The sequence below is a fragment of the Dermacentor variabilis genome, chromosome 2, assembly GCF_050947875.1.
Source record: "Dermacentor variabilis isolate Ectoservices chromosome 2, ASM5094787v1, whole genome shotgun sequence".
In the NCBI taxonomy this organism is placed as follows: domain Eukaryota; kingdom Metazoa; phylum Arthropoda; class Arachnida; order Ixodida; family Ixodidae; genus Dermacentor; species Dermacentor variabilis.
In genome coordinates this window covers 2,574,318-2,590,151 of record NC_134569.1, presented here as the reverse complement: position 1 = coordinate 2,590,151, position 15,834 = coordinate 2,574,318, and the positions used below count along the sequence as shown (strand labels likewise).

The 15,834-nt window shown below is 47.4% G+C and overlaps 1 protein-coding gene across 10 annotated transcripts in view; it reads left to right on the top strand.

Moving 5' to 3' along the window:
* Nucleotides 1-15,834, top strand: part of LOC142571288 (parathyroid hormone/parathyroid hormone-related peptide receptor-like) — a 1,032,566-nt gene that overhangs the window by 364,016 nt on the left and 652,716 nt on the right. Inside the window, exon 1 of one of the 10 annotated variants that reach the window (XM_075679531.1) lies at nucleotides 8,470-8,529. The exons of the other annotated variants lie outside the window; for them this stretch is intronic. Coding sequence (XP_075535646.1) covers nucleotides 8,485-8,529 — 45 coding nt within the window. The 5' untranslated portion in view covers nucleotides 8,470-8,484. Of the gene's footprint in view, nucleotides 1-8,469; nucleotides 8,530-15,834 lie in introns of those variants that run through there. 10 annotated transcript variants of the gene reach the window in all.

Genomic DNA, 15,834 nt, shown 5'->3' with positions numbered 1-15,834 from the left:
ATGCCAAAGAATCTACGCAATGCCCGCTTGTCGATGGCAGCTGTCTTTTGCGGGTCTGGACGGACACGAGATTTGCTGATTACGTTGCCTAGGAACAGAAGCTCATCGTAAGCGAAGCGGCATTTTTCCGGCTTCGGAGTAAGCCTTGATGACTTGATGGCCTCTAGTACTTTCGCAAGCTGCCTGAGGTGATCGTCGAAATTTCCGGCGAAGACGACGACGTCAACCAAGTAAACGAGGCAGGTCTGTCACTTCAATCCTGCTAAAACCGTGTCCATCAAGCGCTGGAACTTTGCAGGCGCCGAGCGCAGTCCGAATGGCATCGCCTTGAACTCAGAAGCCGTCTGGCGTGATGAAGGCGGTCTTTTCGCGATCTCTCGCGTCGACTTCTATTTGCCAGTAGCCAGACTTGAGGACCATCGACGAGAAGTATTTAGCGTTGCAGAGCCGATCCAATGCGTCGTCTATCCGTGGTAGGGGGTATACATCCTTCTTCGTGATCTTGTTCAGTCGACGCTAATCGACGCAGAAGCGTAGGGTTCCGTCCTTTTTCTTCACCAGGACTACAGGAAAGGCCCACTGGCTTTTCGACGGCTGGATAATTTCGTCGCGCAGCTTTTCGTCGACTTGTTGCCTAATAGCTTCACGTTCTCGCGTCGAAACTCTGTAAGGGCTCTGGCGGAGTAGTCGAGCGCACTCTTCGGTTATTATGCGATGCTTTGCAACTGGTGTTTGTCGAATCCTCCATGACGTCGAAAAGCAGTCTTTGTATCGTCGGAGAAGCTTGTGATCTGTTGCTGCTTACTCATTGGAAGACTTGGATTCACGTCGAAGTCTGGTTCGGGGACTATGCTCATCGGGGTAGATGCGGCAGAATCCGAGAAGACAAAGGCATTGCTGGTTTCCACAATTTCCTCGATGTATGCAATTGTCGTGCCCTTGTTGATGTGCTTGAACACTTGGCTGAAGTTGGTTAGCATAACCTCCACTTGCCCTCCGTGGAGTCGATCGATTCCTCTTGCGACGCAAATTTCACGGTCGAGCAGTAGATGTTGGTCGCCCTCGATGACGCCTTCTAGGTCAGCGGATGTTTCGGTGCTGACGGAAATAATGCTGGAGCGCGGGGGGATGCTCACTTGATCTTCGAGCACACGCAAGGCGTGGTGACTACGACAGCTCTCCGGCGGTATCGCTTGATCTTGCGGCAGCGTTATCGATTTGGACTTCAGGTCGATGACTGCGCCATGTTGATTCACGAAGTCCATGCCGAGAATGACGTCTCGTGAACACTGTTAGAGGATAACGAAGGTGGCAGGGTAAGTCCGGTTATGAACGGTAATTCTTGCCGTGCAGATCCCAGTCGGCGTAATGAGGTGTCCTCCAGCGGTCCGAATTTGAGGGCCTTCCCATGCACTCTTAACTTTCCTCAACTGGGCGGCGATGCGTCCACTCATGACGGAGTAATCGGGTCCTGTGTCTACTAAGGCGGTGACTGCGTGGCCGTCGAGAAGCACGTCGTGGTCGGTGGTTCTTTGTCTTGCGTTACAGTTAGGTCTTGGCGTCGGATCTCGGCTGCGTCGTGTTGAACTGAAGCTGGAACGTCGCGTCGTCAGGTCGTCTTTCGTCGGTGTAGTCTTGGCTTCCAGACTTCGTCGGGACGGCGGCGTGTGGTTATGTCGTCGAGGTAGTTTGAATTCAATTGAATTGAGTTTATTCTGCAACAAGAAAATGTTACGAGCAGGACAGGTAAAAGCTGTAAAAACAGCTTGAGGAGCCCTGACCCCCTATCACACGGGCAAGCATAAAAGCGTGCGGCTAATGGAGTACAACCTACTAAGAGGAAAACACTTACAGGAGTTATAAAACGTCACTGTACAGGGGATGATACAGTAGTCAAATAGAAAATCATCGTGTCACATCATTATACAAACATTAAACGCAGTTGTTTTGGTGATGTACTAGATATGTCAATCTTATTTTCTTTTATTATGTGGTTTCGAAGTGTAGGCAATTGAAATTTTAACATTTGATTTCCGTAATTGGTCCTACATTTGGCTACGTACCACACTTCAGGATGGCGCACATTATAAGCAAGGAAATTTTTCTCTAGCCTTGCTAGGTTTGTCATGGCATGATTATTTTTCAGCAGACGGAGTTTATATAAACGGCACAGCTTGTAATCATACATTGATGGAACCTGAATAATGTGGTGCTTCTTAAACAATTCTGCACTGTGGTAGCGATATGGGACTTTACAAGCTAGTCGTAGAGCACTTTTTTGCAAGACAGAAATTTGCTAATGTTTGAAGCTGTTGTTGACCATACAAGAAACGCGTAATTCAATAGAGAAGAAAATAAAGAGTTATATATGACTATGTTAACAGAGGTAGGAAAATAGTAACAGTGACGGCGCATAATGCCGGTTGTCCTAGATATTTTATTAATAATGTAGTTCACGTGATCATCCCATGTCATGTTTTGTGAAAAATACACGCCCAGTGATTTGAAGCTTTTTACCACTTCAATTTTAGAGTTATTTAACGAAATGGTGGGTAACTGGACATATGTGTGGCGAGGGTGAAATAGAACAGCCTTCGTTTTATTAATGTTTAGTTTTAGGGAGTTCACTTGAGCCCATGCATTAATTTCAGACAGTGCGCTATTCACTCGACTGCCCAAATCGGCACATGACTTGCCTGAAAAGAATAAACTGGCATCGTCAGCATAGATTATATAATGGGCTGTCTCATCAATGTGGACAATCTTATTAATATAAAGTATGAATATAAATGGTCCCAGGATGCTTCCCCGAGGGACACCTGTTTTAATAGGTTTTATTGAGGAATGTTTTCCTTCAATGACTACAAATTGAGTACGGTATAGTAAGTACGACTTCATTAATTTGTGCGCGATATCTCTTATGCCACAGTGGTCTAGTTCTTGAAGCAGAATATCATGATTAATGAGGTCGAAGGCTTTTGAAAAGTCTAAAAAAAGCCCAAGTACCATATTTCTGTACTCGAAATTTTCTAGAATAAATTCCTTTTGGGCCAGTAGTGCGAGCTCTGTAGACTTGTTTCTCCGAATACCATACTGTGCAGAACTGATCAAGTTGAAGCGGTCAGTGAAGGAGGTCAGGCGTTTCAGAATTATTTTCTCCAAACCTTTGGAACATACAGGCAGAACTGATATAGGTCGGTAGTTGGACATGTCATTTCTATTACCCTTTTTATATACAACTGTTACTTTTGCTGTCTGCATGTTTCGAGGAAAAGATCCCGTAGACAAACACATATTAAAGATGTAGGTAAGGCAGGGTGCTAGTATGTCAATTACATATTTTGCTGGTTTCATTTGGATATTGTCCGCATCAGTGGCTTTGCTATTGCTTAGAGTTAGAAATGTAGCTACAAGCTCACCATCTGAAACTGGCTCTAAAAATGTGGTTTGGTTTGTTCGATCATTCATATATCTTAGGTGAGCGCTGCTGGTGGTAGCGTCCCCAACTGATAGAAAGTAGTCGTTAAATGCATTAGCTAGCTCAGGGTCCTGAATTTCTATTCCATCTTGTACAATTTTAATTACTGCCTCAGATGCACTACTAATTGCAGTGTTAAGTGCCTTCCAAACATTTTCTGTGCGTCCTTGTGTCGAGTTGAATAGCTTAGAATAATATTGTTTTGCATCACGAAGGTGTTTAGTGACGAAATTTCTGTACTTCTTGAAAATTTTGAGGGATTCAGGAGATTTACTCACTCTAAATGCCTTAAACAAATGGTCCCGCTTTCTTATAAGCTTGAGGCATTCTTTATTTACCCAAGGTTTTCGACTTTTCTTGCGTGTTTTAAAAGTCCTGACGGGAAAACATGCAAAGTATATTTCAGAGAACTTCTTGAGAAACAAATCGTATGCCAAGTTGGGGTCACTCGTTGCGAATACTTCGTTCCAGTTTGTTCTGCCTAACCGGTCTCTAAAATCGGATAGTGTTTCAGGAGTAATTAGTCTGTATGAAAATTCAGTATGCAGTCGTTTAGGTACGTTAGTGAATTGACTGACAAACATAAATATAGGCAAGTGGTCGCTCATATTATGAATTAAAGTGCCAGCCTTAACAAATGAAGGATCAAAATTGGTTATAAACAGATACAAAAGTGTTGTTGATTGTGTAGTGATTCGCGTGGGGGATGTTATATAGTTTTGACAAGAATGGCAGCTTAACAGCGATTCGAGTTCTAATTTAGCACTGCTATCAGCTAACATGTTGATGTTGAAGTCACCACCTAGAATTAATGCGTATTTTCTTTCACTGATGAATTCTAACAGAGAGTTCAAGAAGGAGAAAAACAGACGGATATTATTCGAAGGAGGGCGGTAACAAACACAAAACACTGAAGTACCACATCTGATAGCAAGCGTTTCATAAAATGGAGTGATACAGCAGAATTCTGGCATTAGTTCAGAATCAATTAAGTTGGAGATTAGCATTGCTACGCCACCACCCCTTTTGCCTTTGCGGTTCATGTAGTAGGATTTATATGTTGGAGATGTAAAGACGTTCTCTTCCGAGGCAAACCAGGTTTCTGAATACATCACAATATCAAAGCGTACTTGCGCTTCGCTAAAAAATAATCGAGTTCATCCTGCTTATTTCTACCAGATCTAAAGTTAAAATGAACACAACTAAGGCATTTTTGGCAACCAGTATTATAGAAGTTTTTCAGGTTTGTAACGTCTACCTGCGCAGTTAAAGGAAGCATGGCGAGAGGGATACTAAAAGAAATGTCAGGGTACAGTGCCAAGTAAAATATCACAGCTTATCAGGGTCAGCCGCGCAACGAATGACAACGGCACTATCGCCCTCTGTTTTCCTTACAAGAATCTTGCCATTACAATGCCATGAAAAACGATAGCCATTGCGCTCTGTCCATTCTTTTGCGCAGCGGAGCAGCTCTCTGTTATGTTGGGTCATGTTCTCAGTGATAGAAATACCCGATGAATTATTCCTGAGGGCTTTCCGCTTTTCCACCCACTTATCGCGGGTTGACTGCTGGGCAAATCGAACAATAATTCCAGGCGTTTTGTTTGGCTTTGATGGTAGCCTGTGAATAGCGCCGATGTCATTCCCCGTCAGCTCTGGTAGGCTAACAGTCTTAGCCAGATCATTCAACCTACATAGCAAATCCTCGTTTGGCGCCGCTCGAATGCCGTGTACTTCTATGTTTAGTTTCCTACTGCGAAACTCGAGGTCATTTACAGTCGCTTTCAGTTGCTGAATGTCATTTGAAATGGAAAGCGCCTCTAATTTGCCTACACGCCTGTTCAAGCTACTGATGTCCTGCTCCTGTTTAACTTTTCGGTTCAGGATTTCGTCATACTTCTGTGACAACAGCTCAATTGAATCCTTAATCCCCCCCCCCCCCCCCAACTTGAGCTGGCAGCCCAGCCAGAGCATCAAGCCTTCTAGTTATGTCTGCCAGATAGATAGCTCAGAGTTCATGTTTGTTTTGTCCCCACTGTTAGCTTTTGATGGACGGCAAGTAGTACATCGCCATGCCTTGCGGCCGCTTTCCCCTTTGCTCTTGAATGTTGACTCCGACCAGCCAGAACAATTACGAACATGATAAGAGGACTCACATTCGCTGCACTTCAGGACGCGGCCGTCACATGGCAGGGGCTCATCGCAGGACTGACATCTGTTTGCCATGTTCCGTGGTCCAAAAATACACAGTAGCACTCAGTTTGACAAAAGGCACATATAGCACACAGCACTGAGCAAAGCAGAGAACACGGTGGCAACGGCGGTAGCGGTAACGTAGCGGTAAACAGAAGAAAGAAGCGAATTTACCAATCTGTATAGGCAAAAAAAGAACAGATAAGTGAAGCGTCCTTTCACCACCGCCGCCGCCACCCGTGTGTCCAGTCGCAGTTTTCGGCGCCGGAAATGCGACAACACTTGCACGAGGTCAGTGACGTCGATCAGCACGCAGTTCCGCAGCCACGGTAGCAGCTTTTGGTCGTCTACATAGGCAAAAAAAGAACAGATATGTGAAGCGTCCTTTCACCACCGCTGCCGCCACCCGTGTGGCGGCGGCGGTAGTGAAAGGACGGCGGTGGTGAAAGTTTCTTCGTCGTCTTCGTCGGCGGCGGAGGATCTTCGTCAGTTGGACGAACAGCAACCCCACCTCCATCGGTTGCTGCTTTTAGTTTTGCGGATATGGGCTCGCTGACCGGCCCCGGGCTGGGCCGGTGTATGGTCGGCGCTGCGGTGACAGGTAGCGGCCTGGTGATGGCGAACGCGGCGGTTGTCGAGAGCTCCACTGAGTAGCGGCGAGGTAGCCGGCGATATCGCGAGGGCGTTCACGTTGCTGCGGGCGCGGAGCGTTGACGGCGAAACCTTGCAGTCCCATCTCCCGGTATGGGCATCATCTGTAGACGTGACCCGCTTCTCCGCAGTGGTAGCAGAGCGGGCGGTGGTCGGAAGCGCGCCAAACATCTGTCTTCCTCGGGTAGCTGCGCTGTGCAACGGGTGGGTGTGCTGGCGGTGGCGGTGGTGGTCGACGGAATTGCGGCGTTACGGGGCCCTGGCGCGGTCGTGGAGGGGGATCTTGATGGCGGGCGACTGCGGCGTAGGGCATCGCTTGCGGCTGAGGCGATTCAGGGGCTACTCCGGGTTGTTGTTGGAGCTGCTCACGTACTGCGTCGGCAATCGAAGCCACTTGAGGCTGTGATGATGGGAACAGCTTCTGTAGCTCCTCCCGAACGACCGCTCGGATAGTCTCTCGTAGGTCGTCGGTGGCCAGTGATTGAACTCCGGCGTAGCTTGTCGAGTTCGTGCGGTGGTCGAATTGCCGGTTTCGCATCTCGAGTGTGTTCTCGATTCTGGTGGCCTCGCGAAGAAACTCGTCGACGGTCTTCGGTGGGCTTCGTACCATTCCGGCGAAAAGTTCCTCGTTCACACCACGCATGACTAGGCGGAGTTTCTTCTCCTCGGGCACTTCAGGGTTGGCGTGGCGGAAGAGAAGGCTCATTTCCTCCGTGAAGATCGCGGTTGTCTCATTAGGTAGCTGCACCCGGGATTCTAATAGCGCTTGGGCTCGTTCTCTGCGTACGAAGCTTGCGAATGTCTGCAGGAAGCCGCTTAGGAACAGCTCCCAGGTCGTTAAGGTGGATTCTCGGTTCTCGAACCACGTCCTGGCTGCGTCTTCCAATGCGAAGAAGACATGTCGCAGTTTGTCGTCGCTGTTCCAGTTGTTAAATGTAGCGACTCTCTCATAGGTCTCAAGCCAGCTTTCCGTGTCCTCGAACGTTGCACCGTGGAACGTCGGAGGCTCCCTGGGCTGCAGCAGCACGACGGGGGACGCTGGGGCTGCCATTGGCGTGGACTTGGTGGTGATCTTCTTTGTCGTCTCAGGCAAAAGTCCGTGCTCCGGGGGCAGTTCTTGCAGCCTGCGGCTACCTCGCTGGTTCTTGGGGACGTTGGTATTGTCTTCCGCGTGCGGGCTTGGGTCACGGCTTTGTGGGGGCGTCTGGTACATGAACCCAAAGCACCTCCACCAGATGTCACATGGTGGTGACGTTGAAGAACACAGTAGCAATACTGTGAATGACAAAACTAACTTTTATTGGGCGAACCTGTGCCCACAAAAACACTAATAGCACAAAGAGAGCGGCGAATACAGTCGGCGATCGTCGAAAATCTGATATGCGGGTCAAGCGCGTCGGCTTGTATACAAGCGTCGTCGAATGTTCCAGAGTAATCGCTTAGACCCGCGTGCCTTCCGCAACGTTCTACACCATTCGCGTCAGGCGATAAAATCAGATAACACAAGGTTCGGCGACAACAGAGAGCCGGGTAGAAGTATCTATAACTTTCCAGAAACTTCGGATACATGCAGGCGCGTGCCGCGCTGTGCGATAACATTTGTTAGGCGGCGAAACGTCGTCGCCCGATAAAGATAAGTACACGTGTCAGTATTATCGCTTCTAATTGTTGCAATTTCCTGTGGTTTGTCGCTCAGGCATCAAACCTACGAAGGATTACATGATCTCATTGCCTGTACCTAAATTATTTCTCTAGAGCGAGAGAGAAGGCAAGATGGAAAGGCAGATATACTAACTATTCTTTGTCCAATTTGCCACCCTATGTGCGGTGAGGGGGCGGAGGAGTGAAAGATTTGCAGAGAATACACGAGTCTTGATCCAACATGCACTATGCCATCGCGTCTAAAGTCTGTCGCCCTTCAGGTGTTACAGAAGCTGTTCTTCGTGGCTGACGAGCTGCAAGGGCTAGTGGGTGCGTGCGCCTCTGCAGAGTCCAACAGTCGTCCTGTTGTCGCGTGCCAGCGTAGCAAGCCTGCCGCCGTACGATCGTCTTCAACGTGATCGTCGTCGTGCTGCAGTCGTCACACACACGTGCCGCTTACCACCCACGACTATCCAATTAACACACTTGGTATCGCCTTTCGGAACCATAAGCAGTGCTTGATGGCCAGGTACCTGCGAAATGCTTCGCATAACATCGTTCCCAAGGTGAGTTGTAACACAATTGTTTTTTAACTGCCGTTCTCTGTCTCTTTCTCATGTCCTGTTGTTTTGCTTTGTTTCTGCTCAAGTCATGGACCAACCAGTTCAAATGCGTACGCTCCCATTTATTTTTTCCGTCTACTTTTTATTTCCATTTAGCTTATCGCATCTACACTTTAATTACAAATCACAAATAAATTTTCATATGCTCTCCTTGCCTTTATCCCTTGGCTTCATATGGTTGTGATTAACAAAAATCGGGTCCGTCGGTTTCCCCTCTTTTAGTTCATGAATGACAGGACATTTATTCATGACATGGCATACTCGGGGTCGTGATGACGCTGTTGTCGTTTCTATGAATGAATATACATCAGGATATGCATGAAATGACATAACGTGAATGACATGGCATCACTTGCCATTTGGGCCACTAGGTATGTACGTGTGGTCGCGATACCGTCATGGTCGTCACTTTCTATGGATATTTGTCAGGATATGCATTGATGGCATTAATGACGTTGTATGAGAAGGCATGCATGACAATACACGCATGACAGGCTTGTGGTCGTGTTGTCGTCGTGGTCTCTTCTTTAACATACCTCAGGATAAGCGTGGCATTCATGCGTGACATTTTGGCCACTAGGTATCTGTTCACGGTCGTGATGACGTCGTGATAGTTTCTTTAAATGGGGATATTCAGGGTATGCATGGCATGATAAGAATGATGCCTATGACATGGCATGAATGGCACCTCGTTACCCTTTGCGGTCGTCAAACGGTGCTGGATAGTAAGCTACTTGCAAAACGCATCGCGTAACATCGATTCCCGCAATGCGCAAGATCTCCGTAATTTTAGCTTTGAAGGCCTCTCGCCGTCGCTCAGGGGGTCCGAGAGCCGCGACCAGGACGACAAATGACCAGCGGTGGAAAGAACAAAAACCGCTTTAATTTACGATATAATGAAACATTCAAACAATTACCACAGCCTCGCGGCCAATAGCAGAAAAGAACAAAGCAAAGAAGCAAGCAGCAGGACAGCGAGGCAACAAAATATACAAGCCAAAGAGAGCGACGAAAGAACGGTCGTTACAAACCATCAACCAACACAATCTTTGGGTCGATAACAGAATGCATAAAGCGCAGAAAGCAAGCAAGCACCGAACCAGGCGCGCAGATACTGTCCCAAAAGCGAACAACAAGAGCACTCTTTCATGCGGACACAATGCAAAAACGCTTTCCTGCCCGCTATGCAGCACGCTCGGAAAGAAACCTAGGCGGGCCACGCCCCACCAGCGCCTCCCCAGGCGCGCGCCCCGAAAAAAAAGCCCCGAGTGCCGTCTCCGCTGCCTTCTTATCGGGCAGCCGCCTTCCCGGCAGTCCCCGCGCGAGTTCTTACGATAACGTGATCGGTGCGCATGCTCCATGCGACGAGTGCCGTTGTGACGCGCGTTTCAAAGGCTTCCCCCGTGGGCTAGTTGGTGCAGATCCATAAATACTTCGTTTAGCGCAATACAACGGGCACAAGAGAGGCGACAGGACAAGGCGCCTTCTCCAGTCGCCTTTCTCGTGTCCGTTGTATGGCGCTAAACGAAGTATTTATGCTTCCCCAATGCGCGCTGCAGAGAGGGCCCAAGGGCCCAACAGCTTAAAAGAAAATCGTTGATTATGTCAATATGTTTTGGTGTTCTGCCCATTAATCACATATGGAGGATGTCCCAACTATCATGCACCAATATTTATAAAAAAGCAGTTGTGTTACTCGAAGGAAACCTAGTGCATACTGTTTCCAGTACAGTGGAGCAGCCGCTGATTACAGTGGAGTAGTCGCAGACGTGGCCGTTCGAACCAGCCTTTTCGAGCTAACCAGCTAACAAGGCGGCTAGCAGATGACAGGGCGAAGACAAATTTTTCAACAACTCGAAGCAAAGCCAAGGCTTTAACGTAAGAGCTTTGCGGAAACCCGCAAGGTGGATAGAAGTAATTAGTTAGGGGAAAATTAGACGTTCACCCAATCGTAGCAATTGCTACAAAGAAAACTCATACGGGTTCCTCGAAAGAAAAGTCTCGCAGTTAAAGAAAAATTTGTCCTGCTCCGGGACTCAAACCAGGGGCCACCACCTTTCCGGGGCAGCCGCTCTATCATCTGAGCTAACCAGGCGGCTAGAAGATGGCAGGGCGAAGCCGAATTTGTCAACAGCTCGAAGCGAAGGCAGGGCTTTGATGTAAGAGTTCTGCGGAAACCCGCAAGGTGGAGAGAAGTAATTAAGGGGAAATCAGACGTCCACCCAATCGCAGGAATGTGTAATTAATTATTTAATTAGTTACTTCCCTCCACATTTCGGGTTTCTGCAGAACTCCTAATACAGAAATAATATCAGCTTGGCAGAGCAGTTGGTAAATTTGTACAATCAGTACAAAAGCTGCAACCACTGCAGCACAGCGTTGTGCTGCAGTGGTTGCCACCACACTGCGGATTACAAGGCAACGCCCAGGCTGACCATGCTGCCATAGCTGGACACGACACTTTGAGAGAAATGGTCCAGATATCTTTCTCGGGAAAAGACGCGGCGACACTGGCGTGTGTACGCGCTCAGTGTTTCCAGTGATCCTTCTGGAGATATGCAAGCCATCAGTATGGACCCCTATTAAAAATTTATCTATCGTGTGAGTTTTACATGCCACGAGGCCTCAACATACAAGACCAAACATGCCTGCACCGCATCAGACTGGACGTGGCCTACAAGAACTACTTCAAATGCGAAATTCAACTGACGGACTCGCCAATGTGGTTTGAATGTAACACCCCTCATGACTTTCAAATGTTCTGTATGACTGATGCCGCAACGCGTCAGAGAGAGAGTCTTTGAATGCGGCAATGCATCTGCAAAGGAACTCGAGCTTAGAACTGCGGCACATTCTCGGCCCATGGCAAACAAAGCACCACCTGCGCGTTACGCGCCATAAGAGCGCCGCTGACGTTCTTCATGGCCACTCGCCTTAACGAATCTTTGTAAATATCTCTTAGTGGGTGTGTGCGTGTGCGTGTGTGCGTGTGCGTGTGTGTGTGTGTGTGTGTGTGTGTGTGTGTGTGTGTGTGTGTGTGTGTGTGTGTGTGTGGTGTGTGTGTGTGTGTGTGTGTGTGTGTGTGTGTGTGTGTGTGTGTGTGTGTTTGTGTGTGTGTGCTGTTAAGTATTCATCACTGTATACGTCATAATCACTCACCACCGGGAGGAGATTGTCAGGGAAAGAGCCAGGCTAACATATCCAGCATATCATTAAAGCTGTCATCTCTTTCTCTCTCAGTTTATACAGAGTGGAAACTGGCCTTACGGCCATCGGTCGAAATACTTTTGTGCCTGCTAGTGCATTGAAAAATAGTGAACTCACAGGCACAAAATAGCATCTGTACGCTGCGTGTGTATTATTGAAATATCCCAACAATTTTAGTCGTAAACGTCTGTTAAAAAAGACGCTTACAGTTCACTGCTTGGGTGCATGTGTGCCACAGACGCGTGCCACATGGTGAGAGCAAATCTATTGACACTCCAGGCAGATTTCTGCCGTCGCCGTCGCCGTGAGATTCCGTATAAAGTCCAAGGGCGATAAAAGCGTCGCCGCGCGTCGTTTGCTGTATGTGCTAGTGAAAACGTGCGAGGGTGAGCCGGCGAACGCAGCTTAATCTCGCTTGCGCGGGCGAGGAAGGCGAGGCCGAAGCGCGCCCTCTCCTGTCGCGCGCGAGGCACGGCGTGAGGCCAGGGAGGGGGTGGGGGGCGTTCTGCAGCAGCTGCTGCTTACGGCGCGGCCGTGCGGTCACCGCATCTTGAACGCTATCTGTGACGTGGCCAAAGTGTGCACCCGCGCAGGCCTCGTCTTCAAAGCGATCTGCGATGTTTGCAGGGTGAGCGTAGTGCCGGTACGGGTAGCTTCGTCGGCGCAGTGGTTTCGACGTTTCGTCCCCGTTGCAGCGAGAGATGCGCGAAGGTCAATTCGCTCTTTGCTGCTGCCGCGATTCCTCATTCCAACATTTCGACATCACGTTTCCTAGCTCATCGAGCGAGATGTGTTCATGTTTACCTGCGCGCGCATGACACTGTGCTTGTTAATTTAGGTAAAACACGTTGGTACGCTAGTTGGTTCGAATCCGTGATAGAATGTGTGGGCGCAACGGAGCGAGGACGTAGAGAGTAAGAGACACACAGGGACAACGCTCTCACTGTGTGTCTGTCTTTGCGTCCTCGTTCGGTCGCGTTTATATACTACATCATTGTTGATTTAGGTAGTAAGCGAATGTTTATAGATTTAGACGGCCGATAACACTACTACGGTTACTTCGTATAGATATCTACTAATTTGTTATTGCAATCGGTGCATTGCCTTTCGGGCGAAACTGCGACTTTTTCAAACTATACCGATTGTCTGTGGATTTCTTAATCACTTCAACGGATTGCACAACACATAACGAAGGGCTTTGGGTTTTTCATTCACAAGACAGTGCGTTACGAACTAATTCCGAGTCGCTGCCATCATCAACCAAATCCCACCTGCAGCAGAAGCAAAGCTAAGCAAGAAGCTGAACCCGCGAGGGATTTTCGCCGAGCGAGTAATCATGGCCCTTTACGTCTTGGAATTTTTACCGTCGTGCTCCCATTCTCTGCGGAGTTGCTCTTTTTCTCGTGTATTTGTTTCTCCAACGCGCTTGAACATGGGCAGCCTCCGTCTGCTAATTCGCTACTGGACCGAATCTGAACTCCCCTTGGGAAACTCGCCCTCGTTTCTTCTGAAGTCATTGTCTTTCGCATCACCACCACTGGACCGCAACGGGCTTTACGCTTGCGACGAACTGGCGGGGCCATTTCGCAGGCGTATATTACCATCGCAGCAGAAGGCAGCGCCTGGCACTGGCGCTGTTCTCGCTCGCGCGCCTTTGCTCTCGCTAAATCACTTTCTCGATGAAATTTTCCGGTCGTTGCCGTTTTGATGTGCTTGATGAGTATGCTGCAGTAAAAAGTGCAACCGCAGGGAGCGGTGGTTTTGATCGGTTGATGATACTCAAAGACGCGCACAAACTGAACAATAATCAAAATGTATAAGAAATAGCACAAAATGTATCCTTCCCATCGATTACACCGGTTAAGAGAGAGGGATAATCTCGGAGAGCTTATATTTAGCACAGGCGCTCGGTTCTCCATTATTCAAATCAAGCTGATGAACTTTTTGCAATTAGTAGGAAAGACACCTCTTCTACATTGATCTGTGACTCTGTACTCAATAGAAAAGTTGTGGAAGGTGCAGGGAAACATGTCCCGACACTTCTCCTAAGCAAGCTCATTCTGAGGTGGGCTAATTGGTTACGAGTATTATATATGGTTTAACGGCACAAACTTAGACGGGAAACAGCGAGGCACACAGCAACATCATATTAGCAAGATCATACTAATCAGGGTCATTTTACCAATTTCTTTCAAAGTTCACATGTTTCTTAGAAGCATTAACCAGGAACCTAGGGACTTTCGAAGCCGACTCCTTCATTGCATACTGCTACTTGGAAAGCTGGCTCAAGTAGACGGCTTTTGAGAGACTTGGACTAAGGATAAATATTGCTGGTTTAATGCGAGGTGTGCCCTGAACGCGCTGTCAAGTTGGCCTCTATTTAAGTTTCTTTAAAATCCCTTCTTTCAGGGAGTCTTTCGTACTTCGTACGAGGCTGTCACAAGTGAAAGTTTCTCATGCTCCCGGCTCTAAACAGGAATGTCTCCACCCCTCTTGATGTATAGACACCACCTGAATGGTCGAGCCGCTTTTGCTTGCTACTGTAGCGAAATGACGCCGCTGTTGATGTGACGCCTCAGCTCGCCAGGGAGACGACAATAAGGGGGGATGAGCTCCGGCAGGGGAAAGCGCAGATCCGCAGGTACGACGACGAGAAGTAGCATTCCAACAACTAGGTTTGTTAACTTGGCATTTACTTTAAGTTTACACTGTCAAATTTTGAGGTCACGGCTACAATTCGTAGATTGCAATATGTACGGCAGATTATTTAGTTTAAGAGCTCATTAGCAAAACTTTGCTCATTAGGGGAATATTTATTTTGCTCTATCGTGAAAATAATGTCTGGATAGGAGGGTAATCTAGCTCCAGAAGTAAAAATTGGCCGGGATACAAGCCACGGGTGGTCCTAAATGTTGTTGTTATCGATTTAAAGAATCAGTCAACGGACATACGACAAGAAACACTGCTTCAGTGTACATCTTTACACCAACATAGGGCACACGGCAAATAATGCTTTGCTTTTTGTAAAGCCCGCTCTATTTTGTTTATCATAATACCCACAGCGCCACTAACTGGAATTACAGTGGTGGGGTGGCGGTGGTGGGGGAGGGTGGGAGGCGTGGGGGGACGGTGTTGAAAATGAAACGTTACACAAAATACCATCGAGTGCTGGTGGGGATTAAAAGAAATCGCATTGTCATAGGAAAAAACACAAGATAGTTATACATAAAAATGTCACAGCAAGGAAGAAAATGAATCATTTGATGTTATGGACACTAGCTCCTCGGGCAATTTGTTCCAGCCGGAAATTGTATTGGAGAAAAAAGACATTTGAAGGAGATCAGTCCGGCGCTTGTATTCTTTAACATTGAGTGAATGGTCTCTTCGTACGGTCACATGGTCAGCGCCAAACATATACATTGTGTTCCGTCAATTCCAGTTCTAGAATGAAATATGCTATGTAACAATCTTAACTAGAAAGCCTCCCTAGATATTTTAAGTGTGTCCCAGCGCAAAGTTTTTTTAATAATAATAATAGTAATAATTTTATTTCTGCCCCAAGAAATACAGTCAGGGGGAACTGCAGAAAAAGCTGTCATAAACAGCTTGACTCGGCCGCAGCCCTGAAATACAAAGCAGCAGCGACAGGCAATATCATCGCAGACATGATGGCTTCATGTTAAAGAAAAATACAAAATAAACATATAACAATATAGCAAGAACATAAGAAGACTAAACAAAATCTTATCTGCTCTTACATGTGCAGAAACCAAGTTACTTCGCCACAAGCGTGATCACACTTAACATAATCGTCAAATAACATTAATCAAATAACAGCACTAATAACAAAGAATAATGGACTAAATAAAAGTAGAACAAAGAAAACATCCTATATTAAGCATTAACTATACCTAAAGATTACCCAGTGGTACATTCCTTTGCATATAACTTGCATATGGCACGTATGTCGCGTTGGGTACAGGTAAACAAGTTGATGTTAGCAGATTCGTACGCGTTGAGCAGGGAAGGAAGTGTGTGTTG